The 14,645-nt window shown below is 42.7% G+C and overlaps 1 protein-coding gene across 6 annotated transcripts in view; it reads left to right on the top strand.

The window, feature by feature from the left end:
- Positions 1–14,645, top strand: part of frya (furry homolog a (Drosophila)) — a 190,521-nt gene that overhangs the window by 73,224 nt on the left and 102,652 nt on the right. For all 6 annotated transcript variants that reach the window (XM_020044499.2, XM_020044498.2, XM_013133157.3 and 3 more), the window contains exons 13-21: positions 3,775–3,883; positions 4,082–4,168; positions 4,329–4,500; positions 9,295–9,427; positions 9,667–9,774; positions 10,396–10,540; positions 11,374–11,484; positions 11,685–11,837; positions 12,326–12,406. In XM_020044499.2, the coding sequence (XP_019900058.2) occupies positions 3,775–3,883; positions 4,082–4,168; positions 4,329–4,500; positions 9,295–9,427; positions 9,667–9,774; positions 10,396–10,540; positions 11,374–11,484; positions 11,685–11,837; positions 12,326–12,406 (1,099 nt within the window). The remainder of the gene's footprint in view (positions 1–3,774; positions 3,884–4,081; positions 4,169–4,328; positions 4,501–9,294; positions 9,428–9,666; positions 9,775–10,395; positions 10,541–11,373; positions 11,485–11,684; positions 11,838–12,325; positions 12,407–14,645) is intronic.

The following is a 14,645-nucleotide window of genomic DNA, read 5'->3' as shown; positions in this document are numbered from 1 at the left end:
ACAACATCATCCGCAAAGAGCAGAGACGAAATCGTGTGGTCCCCAAACCTGACACCCTCCGGCCCCTGGCTGCGCCTAGAAATTCTGTCCATAAAAATTACGAACAAAATCGGCGACAAAGGGCAGCCCTGCCGGAGTCCAACATGCACTGGAACAAGTCTGACTTACTGCCGGCAATGCAGACCAAGCTCCTGCTTCGGTCGTACAGGGACCTGACAGCCCTTAGCAAAGGACCCAGGACCCCATATTCCCGAAGCCCCCTCCACAGGATGCCGCGAGGGACACAGTCGAATGCCTTCTCCAAATCCACAAAACACATGTGGATTGGTTGGGCAAACTCCCATGAACCCTCCATCACCCTGTAGAGGGTATAGAGCTGGTCCAGTGTTCCACGGCCCAGACGAAAACCACACTGTTCCTCCTGAATTCGAGGTTCTACTATCGGCCGTATTGTCCTCTCCAGTACCCTGGCATATACTTTCCTGGGGAGGCTGAGATGTGTGATCCCCCTGTAGTTGGAACACACTGTCCGGTCCCCCTTCTTAAAAAGAGGGACCACCACCCCGGTCTGCCATCCCAGAGGCACTGTCCCCGACCGCCACGCGATGTTGCACAGGCGTGTCAACCAAGACAGCCCCACAACATCCAGAGACTTGAGGTACTCAGGGCGGATCTCATCCACCCCCGGTGCCTTGCCACCGAGGAGTTTCTTGACTACCTCAGTGACTTCAGCCCGGGTGATGGACGAGTCCACCTTTGAGGCCTCAGCCTCTGCTTCCTCAATGGAAGACGTGACGGCGGGATTGAGGAGATCCTTGAAGTACTCCTTCCACCGCCCGACGACATCCCCAGGTGAGGTCAACAGCTGCCCACCTCCACTGTAAACAGCATTAATAGGGCACTGTTTCCCTCTCCTGAGGCACCGGACGGTTTGCCAGAATCTCTTCGAGGCCAGCCGATAGTCCTTCTCCATGGCCTCACCGAACTCCTCCCAGGCCCGAGTTTTTGCCTCCACAACCACCCGGGCTCCGCTTGGCCTGCCTGTACCTGTCAGCTGCCTCAGGAGTCCCACAAGCCAACCAGGCCTGATAGGACTCCCTCTTCAGCTTGACGGCATCCCTTACTTCCAGTGTCCATCACCGGGTTCGGGGATTGCCGCCTCGACAGGCACCGGAGACCTTACGGCCACAGCTTCGAGCGGCCGCTTTGACAATGGCGGTGGAGAACATGGTCCACTCGGACACAATATCTCCAGCCTCCCTCTGGATCCAGTCGAAGCTCTGCCGGAGGTGGGAGTTAAAAATCTCTCTGACAGGAGGACGTTCCCAGCAGACCCTTACAGTACGCTTGGGTCTGCCGAGTCTGTCCAGCTTCCTCCCCCGCCATCGGATCCAACTCACCACCAGGTGGTGATCAGTTGACAGCTCTGTCCCTCTCTTTACCCGAGTGTCCAAGACATACGGCCGCAGGTCAGATGAAACGACAACAAAGTCGATCATCGACCTACGGCCTAGGTGCCACATGCACTGATGGACACCCTTATGCTTGAACATGGTGTTCGTTATGGACAAACTGTGACTAGCACAGAAGTCCAATAACTGAACACTGCTCGGGTTCAGATCAGGGGGGCCATTCTTCCCAATCACGCCCCTCCAGGTGTCACTGTTGTTGCCCACGTGGGCGTTGAAGTCCCCCAGTAGAACGATAGAGTCCCCAGTCGGAGCACTTTCCAGTACCCCTCCCAGAGACTCCAAGACGGTCAGGTACTCTGCACTGCCGTTCGGCCCGTAGGCACAAACAACAGTGAGAGACCTATCCCCGACCCGTAGGCGCAGGGAAATGACCCTCTCGTTCACCGGGGTAAACTCCAACACATGGCGGCAGAGCTGGGGAGCTATGAGCAAACCCACACCATTCCGCCGCCTCTCACCATGGGCAACTCCAGAGTGGTGAAGAGTCAATCCTCTCTCAAGGAGTGTAGTCCCAGAGCCCAAGCCGTGTGTAGAGGTGATCCCGACTATCTCTAGTCGGAACCTCTCAACCTCACGCATGATTTCAGGCTCCTTCCCCGCCAGCGAGGTGACGTTCCACGTCCCTAGAGCTAGTTTCCGTGTCCAGGGATCGGGTTGTCGAGGCCCCCACCTTCGACTGCTGGTCCCTCCTGCAGGTGGTGAGCCCACGGGAAGGCAGCCCCACGTCGCTCTTTCGATCTGAGCCCGGCCGGGCCCCATGGGGAAAGGCCCGGCCACCAGGCGCTCGCATACGAGCCCCAACCCCGGGCCTGGCTCCAGGGTGGGGCCCCGGCTGCGCCATACCAGGCGACGTCACGGTCCTCAAAATTTTTTTCATCATTAATGGGTTTTGAACCGCTCTTAGTATGACCCGTCGCCTAGGACCTCTTTGCCTTGGGAGACCCTACCAGGGGCATATAGCCCCAGACAACATAGCTCCTAGGGTCACTCGGGTACTCAAACCCCTCCACCACGTTAAGGTAGCAGTTCATGGAGGGCTACTCTAATTAGCGTATGTAAAATCGATTAACATTTCATAATTTTAAGTGGGGTCGCTAAACTGTTTGTGTCCTGTCAGTAGCTTGAATGGTTTCAAAGATACAGCCTAATAGTTAATTAACACTAACTATTGTAATTAGCATGGGTAAAATTGATAACTGTTTCATCATATGAACTGGGGATAGCCTAAACATGTAAAACAAAGTCGGTTTCCTGTCTGTAGCTCAAACGGTTCTAAAGATACAGCCTAATAGTTAATTAACGCTAGTGATCATTTGAGTTAGCATAAAGGGCTAAATTCATTTTGACATAGCAACTACTTTTATTGTCAGCCCTGTTCAGAAGTATGGCCTAGAGTCTGGAAATATACTGGCGAGTAAATCCGATGTACAGTTCAGGGGAAAAACTTTTAAAAGCATTTATAAGCATTGGCATTAGCTTGTATTGAAAATTGAAAAGATTTACTCAGGTGTCATTTTGCCGCCTTTTGAGATATCAACAAAGAAATGCACGCAGTCTTATATGGGGGTGGAATCTGGATGCACAATTAATATGAAGTACATACTGTAGGTTATTGTTCCAATCAAGAATTGCATACATTGTACAGTAATCAGTCATTTTGTCCACCATTTTGCAAGTCTTATTCCTGAAAATATTTTAGCGAGGCATGTATAAGACACCTGTATGCCAAAGCACAAGTCAGTTGGATGCACTGTTCATGAGAAGAAGATTTTTATAGTTTTGAGTTATTGAGCATTTTAGGCACAAGGAATAATAATAATAATAATAATAATACCGACAAATACAATAGGGTTCCTCCTACCGAAGGCCCCTAATAATAATGCTAACAATAACAAAAGTGTTTCTCCTACCGGAGAACCCCTAATAATACTAACAATAACAGTAGGGTTTCTTCTACCGGAGAACCCTTAATGAACGCCAAGAAACACAATAGGGCTTCAGCGCCTTTGCTTTCTGAAGCCCTAATAATGAACGCCAAGAAACACAAAAGGGCTTCAGCATCTTTGCTTGTTGTAACCCTAATAATAATAATTATTATTATTATAATAAATGAACAATTATAAGAGGGCCCCAGCAACATTGTTGCTTGGCCCCCTCATAATATTAATAAAATTAACAATTATAAGAGGGTTCCAGCAACTTTGTTGCTTGGCCCCCTAGTTCGTTTTTTTGTCTCTCTCCCTCTCATGCATTCTCTCTCTTTTTTTCTCACTGTCTTTCTAACTTTACTGTTGTCCTGAAGGCGTCTCAACACCATCATTACAACACTTTTCCCCAAAGGCTCTCGCAGTGTCGTGCCTAGAGATATGCCCCTCAACATCTTTGTCAAAATTATCCAGTTTATTGCACAGGTAAACCTCAAACAACATTTGAATACAAATAATACACAATTAATTGTAGGTTCATCTATTTGTCTCTATTGAACTTTTAGTGTTAATCTACCAAATTGTATTAACTGTTCCTGAAGCTTGCACAATAAATAGCATCAAACACAATGACAAAACAGCAATATTCTAAATGTGTACCTTAACCCTTTACTACCTCTACAGGAACGACTAGACTTTGCAATGAAAGAGGTCATATTTGACCTCCTGTGTGTTGGGAAACCAGCTAAAGCCTTTAGTCTTAACCCAGAGGTACAGTTAACAGTTGGCTTTGATTTTATTCATTATTTTCAGTTTGAATCATTATATTCAAGCCTAGAATCTTGTTGAATATTACTATACTTTAATGTAATTATTTTCAAAATGCAATCAATGAAATTAGTAAACATTCCTGAATGTTTTCAATATTTAGAGAATGAACATTGGCCTGAGAGCATTCTTGGTCATAGCTGATAAGCTGCAGCAGAAAGATGGGGAGCCGCCCATGCCTAACACTGGAGCCACCCTGCCCTCGGGTAACACCCTCAGGGTGAAGAAGACTTACCTGAACAAAACACTGACAGATGATGAAGCCAAGTCCATAGGTGGGTCACTGGGTGGTCTAGTTAACGTGTCCTAAATGTTGTGGATGGATTGATGTTGGTTGGTTGGTTGAATGGATGGATGTTGGTTAAATGAATGGCTAGATCGATGGATGTGGTGGTCGATTGGATAGATTGATGAATTGACCGCTGGGTGGGTGGATGGTTGTAGGGTGGGTGGGTTGATGGATGGATTAAGTGGTATCATTTATGTACTATAATAAAATATGTGTTTTTTCCCATGCACCACCCAACATACAGTTGTGCTCAAAAGTTTGCATACCACTGGAGAATTGGTAATACAGCTCTGGAAATAATTAAGAATACACTCCTAATTTTTCTTAAATCAGCATGAGGTACTGATTGGGTGATTTCCTGAATCAAATCTAATTTAACGAGGAAACGTATAAAAACCACTGCTGTGGTCATCACTATCCTCTTGCAAAAGCACCAGCTGGATGACAAAAACAGTGCAAGTAGTACCTCAAAGGTAATTTGAATACAAAAATTACTATTCAACATGACAAGAGTTGAAAAGAAAAGCTTTGAGTGAGGAAAGAAGGGTTCAATTCTGGCTTTACTGGTAGAGGGATTCAGTGAGCGTCAGGTTGCTTCCATCCTAGAAATTTCAAAGACGGTGATTCATGAGAACAAGGTCAAGCAACAGACATTGGGGACAACAAAGCTACAGTGGGGAGAACAAATATTTGATACACTGCTGATTTTGAAGGTTTTCCTACTTACAAATCATGTAGAAGTCTGTAATTTTTATCATAGGTACTCTTCAAGTGTGAGTGACGGAATATAAAACAAAAATCCAGAAAATCACATTGTATGATTTTTAAATAATTAATTTGCATTTTATTGCATGACATAAGTATTTGATCACCTACCAACCAGTAAGAATTCTGGCTCTCACAGACCTGTTAGTTGTTCTTTAAGAAGCCCTCCTGTTCTCCAATTATTACCTGTATTAACGGCACCTGTGTGACCTTGTTACCTGTGTAAAAGACACCTGTCCACACACTCAATCAAACAGACTCCAACTTCTCCACAATGGCCAAGACCAGAGAACTGTTTAAGGACATCAGGGATATAATTGTAGACCTGCACAAGGCTGGGATGGGCTACAGCAGTGGTTCCCAACCAGGGGTACTAGGACCCCTGGGGGTACTTGGCCTCTCCACAGGGGGTACTTGAAAACACTCATGACACCATAGACTTACTAGTGAAATTAACATGAGGACACCATCCCAACCGTGAAGCATGGAGATGGAAACATCTTTCTTTGGGGATGCTTTCCTGCAAAGGGCGACTGCACCATATTGAGGGGAGAATGGATGGGGCCATGTATCGCGAGATCTTGGCCAACAACCTCCTTCCCTCAGTAAGAGCATTGAAAATGGGTCGTGGCTGGGTCTTCCCGCATGACAACGACCCGAAACACACAGCACTTGAAGAGTACCTATGATAAAAATTACAGACTTCTACATGCTTTGTAAGTGGGAAAACCTGCAAAATCGGCAGTGTATCAAATACTTGAAAATGTGAAAATGACTGTCCACTGACCGAAATGACTGTCAACTCATTCAAATGTCACTCAACAACCGTAAGATAACATCGAGTGACCTACAAAAAGAATGCCAATCAGCAGCTAGGAGGAAAGTACACGGCGAGGACAGTTTGAAACAGGCTCCTAGGGGCACGGCTGAAGTCATGCAAAGCTAGAAAAAAGCCCTTCAATGAAAAGCAACGAAGAGCCAGGCTGAAATTTGCCAAAAGACCATAAGGATTGGACCGTAGAGGAATGGAGTAGACGGTTAGACAGAGACCTGGAGAGGCCTACATGCCACAGTTTCTCGCACCCACTGTGTAATATGGTGGAGGATCGATGATGATCTGGGGATGCTTCAGAAAGGCTGGAATCTGGGATATTTTTGTCTTTGTGAAGGACACATGAATCAACCCAAGTACAAGGTTATCCTGGAAGAACACCTGTTTCCTTCTGCTCTGACAATGTTCTGAGAATTGGTTTTTCCAGCAGGACAATGCTCCATGCCACACAGCCAGGTCAATCAAGGTGTGGATGGAGGACCACCAGATCAAGACCCTGTCATGGCCAGCCCAGTCTCCAGACCTTAACCCCATTGAAAACCTCTGGAATTTGATCAAGGGGAAGATGGATGGTCACAAGCCATCAAACAAAGCCGAGCTACTTGAATTTTTGTGCCATTAGAGGCATAAAGTCACCCAAAAGCAATGTGACGGACTGCCGAGACGCATGAAAGCTGTGATAAAGAATCAGGGTTATTTCCCCAAACATTGATTTCTGATATCTTCCTAAGTTAAAACATTTTGTATTTTGTTGTTGAAAAATGACTATGAATTAGTTTTCTTTGCATTATTTGAGGTCTTTTTTTGGTTATTTTGACCAGTTGTTGTTTTCTACAAATAATTACTCTAAATTACAATATTTTTATTTGGAATTTGTGAGTAATTTGTGAGTAGTTTATAGAATATAACAAAACATTTAATTTTACTCAAACACATACCTATGAATAACTCATGATTTTGCAGTGGTCTCTTAATTTTTTCGATAGTTGTATATGTACCATTTGTAAAGAAAACTTGAGTGAGCAGGCAAAACACGTGTTTTATTATTATGGGATTCACATTCAAATGTCAAAACAGAATGGCACAATCATAAAAAATATATATTTTTACTGACCCCTGTTCAAAAGACTGCATGCTCTTAGTTCTCAATACTGTGCCTTGACCCCTTTAGAATAAATGACCGTGTGTAGTCTTTTGCAGGGGTGGGTAGAGTACTGAAAATCTGTGCTCAAGTAAAAGTACTGTTACTCGTCCCACCTGAAGAAACTACTCAAGTAAGAGTACAAAAAAGTACTTGAGTACTAGTTACATATTATGCTCAATACATTAACGCCTTAGTAACAAGGAAAAATTATTTAAGAAAGTACAAACGCAAATTGCATTTTTAATGTTCCACTAGACATTTTTTTTCCAGAGTCAGCCTACAGTGATGCAGAATGGAAAAACATAAATAATACTGTAGTTCTATTATTAATTTGTATGGTCAATAAGATTCTTGCAGACCATTATACATGTTACTGGTGTAGTAATGCTCAATTCTGGCACGTTTACATTTATGTTTATTAATGTGCATTGCCCCTGTAAATAAAATAATAATAATAAAAAAAATACATCTTGTCAATCAAATTTGTAACTCAGGTCTTGGGGGGAATGACTGACTGCATTGCAACTAAGCCAGGTGGTTGGCAGCAATTGCTTTCAAATACATCTAGCTAGCTAGACTGGGTATGTTGCTGTTTACTAAAGTGTATTATTAAATAAATTTCAAGACATGCCCAATGAACCACTAATACAAATATACTAACAAGCTGCAGTGTAATTATATGTTGTAAGTTAGCTAGAATATTATATTATCATTAGGATATATTTGCATTTATATATTTGCATTGCATTTCGTTGTACTGTACTTCGTTGTACTGTACTAAAAAAAGATGGGTATAATGAAAGGATTTAGCTTGCAAAGTAGCGTGCCGGTTCACTAACCTTACGTCTATGTGCTTGCGGAGGTTGGAGGAGTTTTTGAAAACAGAGATGGGAATAAAAAGACAACATTTCATGGTTACTATGTTGCCAATGTTACATTTAAATCGTGCAACTGTGGCCAGAGGTTGGAATTTCTCACGTCAATGTCCTCCAATAGACCACTTTCCATGTCGGTGTCTGTAATTTAATGAGCTACATCTGTGCTCGCACTCCTAAACAGATTTAAAGGAGTGGGAGGGAATACCCCACCCCAACCTCAAATCATGAAATGAAAAAACTCAAAACATTTTGATAAACCACTGAAGACAAAATTGTTATGAAAGAGTAGGTGAAATGAGTAAATAGTACGATTTATAAAGAAATATGTATATATATAACTGAGTAAGAGTAAAGAGTACAGACCCCAGATAGTAACTACAAAAGTACTCGTTCCTCTGAAACTGTACTCTTTTGCTTATTTGCATTACTTGTAATGCGTTACTACCCACCTCTGGTCTTTTGTGATAGTTATCTATGAGGCCCCAAATTCTTGCAGGTGGTATAGTGTTGGAAAGTCCAGGAGCTTTCGTGCAGAAGAATGCAAATTTTCTGCCAGAATTTTCTGATAACATGCTGCATTCATCTTGCCATCAATTTTCACAAGGTTCCCTGTGCCTTTAGAGCTCACATACCCCCAAAACATCAGTGAGCCACCACCATGCTTCACAGTGGGGATGGTATTCTGTTCACTTTAGGCCTTGTTGACCCCTCTCCAAACATAGCGTTTATGGTTGGTCTCGTCACTCCAAATTACAATGTCTTTCTCCAGAGCAGCCTATATTCACCTTTAATTGTCATTTTCACCTGTGTGTGTGACCTTGTGTGTCTGTAACAAGGCCAAACGTTCAAAGGTATGTAAACTTTAGATCAGGGCCATTTTGGTGATTTCAGTTATCATTATAATTTAAAAAGGAGCCAAACAACTATGGATAATAGATGGCTTCATATGATCACTACCCTTCAATAAAAGAAATTTTTTGCACAATCAGTCATATTTTCAGTCATATTTTCTAAATCATTGCCAAAATGTCACAATTTCTCCCAGGGTATGCAAACATATGAGCACAACTTTACATTGATACAGTATGCCCCAATGTGAATACAGTACATCCTTAAACATAATGTGTCCTGCCCCCCCCATGCCCTTCCGCTGTGCTGTAGGTATGTCGCTGTACTACTCCCAGGTGAGGAAGGCCATAGACAATATCCTAAGACACTTAGACAAGGAGGTTGGCCGATGCTTGATGATGACCAACGTCTTGATGCTCAACAAAGAGCCTGAGGACATGATCACGTACGTGCTTTACTCTTTACCATTCCATTAACATTCCCTTCATTCTTCTGCCAATCGAAATTCTTGGAATGATTTTGGCCTGGAATAACTGCTTCCTGTTTAGGTCCCAATGTCAGTAAAAATGTAAACTTATTTGTCAGTATTTATTAGTTGAGTATCTGTATCATTATTGTGGGCATTTTACAGTGCCTGGCTATACTGTAGATCTGACCTTGATGCTGTTTCATTTTGTCTGTCAGAGGAGAGAGGAAACCGAAAATTGACTTATTTCGGACGTGTGTGGCAGCAATCCCTCGCATCCTGCCAGACGGCATGTCAAAGCCTGAACTAATAGATCTGCTGTCTCGGTGAGTGTATGTGCAAGCTTGTGTGTGTCATGTCCTGTCCTGGACAACCATTGTAATAACTAGGCTAACCCATCAGATTTCCCGTTAGTAACATGATCCTCCCAGATACAATGCAGATGCCTGCTGCTTGATATTTGATCATTGTGTTCAGATAATTTGGTGTAATTTATCATGCTAATGCCACTTAGAACCAGAAACCATTTCTAGTGGACTCAGGGGAATCTTTTCTGTAGTGAAAACTAATTTGGCTAAGCACAAAATTTACAATCAAAATTCTCATAATATGCAAGCCTGATTTAATTTAAAATGTGGAGGTTATATGGGGGAAATAACTGATGAAGCATTGACTAAATGGATTAATAATTACGTAGTTGCCTATTATTAATGCTCATAGGTGAAGATGTTCATAACATGTAGCTTTTAACTTTCTTTACTACAAAATATTGCCTAAATGGACCTTCCCTACTGTAAAATAGCATATACAGTAACAAAACAATTAGTTAATAATTGTTTGAATTTCTTCCTGTTGGTGATGATGGAGTGTGTTTATTGATGTTTACCAAATGTGTGTGTGTGTGCGCACATGTACATACATGTGTCTGTGTAAATGTTTTCTCCCAGGTTAACTATTCACATGGACGATGAGTTACGCCTCATAGCCCAGAATTCCCTCCAGAGTTTACTTGTGGACTTCCCTGAATGGCGTGATGACGTCCTGTTTGGCTTTGCCAACTTCCTGTTGCGGGAAGTTCAGGACAGCCACCAGGTACAGAATGCTCTGGGGTAACGTTTCCCCTAGGTACACATCTAGAAGATATATGTCCAGAAGTATGTGGACATCCGACCATTACACCTATATGAGCTTGTTGGACATACCATTCCAAAACCATGGACATAAATAGAATTGACTCCCACTTTGCAGCTATAACAGCCACTCTTCTGGGAAAGCCTTGCTCACAAGTGCCGTTCCAGTTCATCCCAAAGGTGTTCAATGGGGTTGAGGTCATGGCTCTGTGCAGGCCAAGCCGCTCAAGTTGACCCTTCACTGGAATTAAGGGACCTAGTCCAAACCCTTAATCATAGCCCCAGACCATTATCCCTCCTCCACCAAAATTTACAGTGGAGGAGTCATCCAGCAGGTAGCATTCTATGTGGTGGACATATGAGCAATGGGAGTGGCTTTTTTTGGAAGCAAACATTTGGAGTTGTTTTAACATTGATTTATTGTTGAAACTATTCAGATTTTTCTGGAAAATTGAGCAGTTGGCCGTATTTAAACCCACGCTGCAATCTTCACTAGAGGCTATGGCTTAGAACGCTTTGCCACCATAGGCTGCATTTATTTTAAACCCTGAGAAGTCTTCCATACGTACGGTTTGCCATTTTTACAACAGTACTTAGCTAACCTATGTACTTATATAATACTGGATGTACTGGAAAAAAACTGCGGTCACTCTCAAGATTTTCTCTTTCCTGGGGCGTTTTCCCCACTTTAATTTGTTTATTTTCATTTGTTGCATGGATTGTTGAATGGATGGTTAATGTATTGAAATACATCTGGATGGCTTGATTTCTTCTTGATACATTGATTTATTGCAGGCCTTACTTGACACATCTCTCAGGCTGCTGCTTCAGCTGTTGACCCAGTGGAGATTGGCTCTATCAGCCCTAGTAAAGGGCTGCGACACAGCCAAGTTACGGCCTGCAGAGGTACAGTGTACCGACAAATCTCTCTTTATTAGTGTAACAGTGGAATTATTGGCTGAGATCTGCATAACTCCATTTAAAGTGCCTGTTTTACATATGTCTTTGGTTTCTGCAGAAAGGCATGTCAAGTCTTGCATTGTCACTGTTGTGTTTCATTATTTTATAATGTTGATTATCAAGCCTGTTCTCTTCTGTTTTCCTAGCTTTTTCAGTTGGGCTCCAGCCATCGTGTGCTGCATGCTGTTGAGGGGTTGGCCTTGCTGCTGCTCTGCTCCTGTCAGCTCATGACACGTAAACTGGCCGTGGCTATTCTCCGGGAGATACGCTGCCTGTTCCTTGCCATTGGACTGGCTGAGGTAAGACTGCTGGACAGTCAGGTAGGGAGGGTCAGTGTTTCAGGAGTTTTGGGGAATTTATTTTTGAGTAAAAGATAGATGTTCCTCAAAGCACATCTTGGCAAGCCATTCTGTATCACTTCGGCCAAAAGGGGTCACTATAGTGCTTGAAGGCAAGACTGCCTGTCCGACCTTTACCCATCCACACCTGGCTGGATTTGAACACACAGCCACTATGTCGCAACTGTAGAGGCGAGGTAATGATCAATGAGCCCTATTTTTCAGATTTTTATATGCAAGCAAAGATAACTTGTTTTGAACTCTGCTGCCACCTCCATCAATTGATGGTTTTAATGTAGGATTTATAAACCTATGCTTGTCCAGACCCACCAGTATCCCCTGTAAAGCTGATAAACTTGAAAGTTAACCAGTAAATCGTGTTCTGGATTTTGATAACTGAGTATTGGGACAGAGTTGGTTAAACATGGCTGTATTATTTCTTCTTACAGGATGAGGAAAAACCCATGATTGAGGTCATGGACCAGCTAAGTCCGGTGGTTCTGGACAGCTTTGTCCACGTGTCAGACACGGTGAGGGTTTCTCTCTGTTCCTCTCTCTGGTTTCACCAAGTATGTGCGTGTGTGTGCGTCTGTGTACAGTATGTGCGTGAAGGGTTGGGTGATGTAGTTTGAAAGAGGAAATTGAAGGCCTCAGTGTGTACAGAGAGTATAGCTTCTGTGTTTTACTACTTTCCACCCCTGTAAGGAAAAACATTTCATAGATTTGTAATCGTTGTTCGAGCTCCTGTGTTGGTTTGCCAAATTTCTCGATTTGGGTTTCACCTTAGATAGGATTGCATTTGTGGAAATAGATTGAATAGAACACAAGCTCCCATTCAAGTTAATGGTTAATTTGTTCTGTTTTTTCTATTCCTATGTATTTAATTGTCTCTGAGAAACTCCTGGCCCAGACAGTACATTAGGAGCGTGTTATAATTCATGTCTGCTCCACAGACTGCAATTAAGTGATCAGCTTAGCTTTGGTATCTGTTAATGTTTGTATAAGGCTGTAATGCAGAAACCTCCAAACAATATAACCTCAAAAATGTATTGGAAACAACAGCAGTTATCAAACCCGCTCACACAAAACTAGTCCTAGAGATACATCAGGCTTATTCAGAGTTTGGTAAAACTGCTATTAATTACTTTGCCACCCAGTCTTGCAGAATAACCTTTCCACTCCTCGTGCCTGATAAAATACTGTTAAATGACTGTTTAACTTTCAGATGTGACTGCTTTTCTTAATGTGTTTCATATGCTGTATTATTAACCCGTTTCCAAAAAAGTTGTGACGCTGCGTAAAATGAAAAAAACCCAGAATGCATATCATTTAATTCCTGTATTTAATTGAAAATAGTACAAAGACAACATATAGAATGTTGAAACTTTTACTATGGACCCATGCTGTTGTACTATGTGCCGAATGGGGTTTGGCATTGTCTTGCTGATGTAAGCAAGGCCTTCCCTGAAAAATACATTGTCTGGATGGTAACATATGTTGCTCCTATACATATGTTTCAACATTAATGGTGGCTTCACAGATGTGCAAGTCACCCATGCCATGTGCACTAATGTACCCCAATACCATCATGGATGTTGGCTTTTGAACTGTGTACTGATAACAAGCCAGATGGTCCCTTTCTTCTATAGCCCAGAGGACGCATCCATGATACCCAAAAATAATTTCAAATAATGATTTGTCAGACCACAGGACAGTTTTCCATTATAAATGAGCTCAGGCCAAGATAATGCAGCCTTGTTTCTGGATCTTGTTTATATATGGTTTCTTCTTTGCATGTAGAGTTTTAACTATAATTTGTGGATGCAGCGACAAACTGTGTTCACAGACAATGGTTTTCAGAAGTGTTCCTGAGCCCATGCAGTGATTTCCACTACAGAATCATGTCTGTTTTTAATGCAGTGCCATGTGAGGGCCCGAAGATCACGACCATCCAATGTTGGTTTTCGGCCTTGTCCCTTGAGTACAGAGATTTCTCTCTTCAAATGATTTTTTGTTCTGTAGATGATAGGGAGGCAATGGTACACATTAGTATATCAGTATACCCAGGAACCACAGAGTTACGATATGCCACTAATTTTCCTATAATTTCCAAAACAAGCTTATATGTTTATTGCACTGCAGACTACACAAACATTGTAGATTCAGATCCATAAAACCAAACGGGTAGCTTGTGAACAGGTAAGGCAGGCAACAGCTTGGGGACCCATGACGTTATGGGGCTCCTGAGGTCTGACAAACTTTACCCCACAGCAATGTCTCAAAATGTGGCTATTGCAGTGACCTCAACCCCCTCCGCCTTAAACAACCAATGGAAGACTTGCAATGACAATTCAGTAGGAAACCTCCCTAAAGAAGCCCCATGAAGAGAGGGGAAACAAAAAACTAATATTCTCAGCTCCTACGTGTCAATGGTGAGCGGTAACGAGATAGAAAGAGGCAAATTTGAAGAGGCATCGCCCTTCAAGTCTTCAAGTCTTCAAGTCTCAGGCATTTTACAATTTATGACTTTTCAGTGTCAGTTTAATCTCTTTTTTGGCCCATTTTACCTGAGGTAATGAAGCTGTGTAATAAGTATGCACACCTTGATGTACGGTGTTATTCACTGTTGCCACACACTCCCTCATTAAAAAAATACAAATCACCTGAAAATGATTCAATCCAATGAGCATTCAAGCTTACATGGTTTGGAGTCGGAAAATGTGCATAGAAATCAGAATACTCACTTGCCTAATAATTGTGCATGCAGTG

The sequence above is a fragment of the Esox lucius genome, chromosome 1, assembly GCF_011004845.1.
Source record: "Esox lucius isolate fEsoLuc1 chromosome 1, fEsoLuc1.pri, whole genome shotgun sequence".
NCBI classification, from domain to species: domain Eukaryota; kingdom Metazoa; phylum Chordata; class Actinopteri; order Esociformes; family Esocidae; genus Esox; species Esox lucius.
This window is presented reverse-complemented; position numbering and strand designations above follow the sequence as displayed.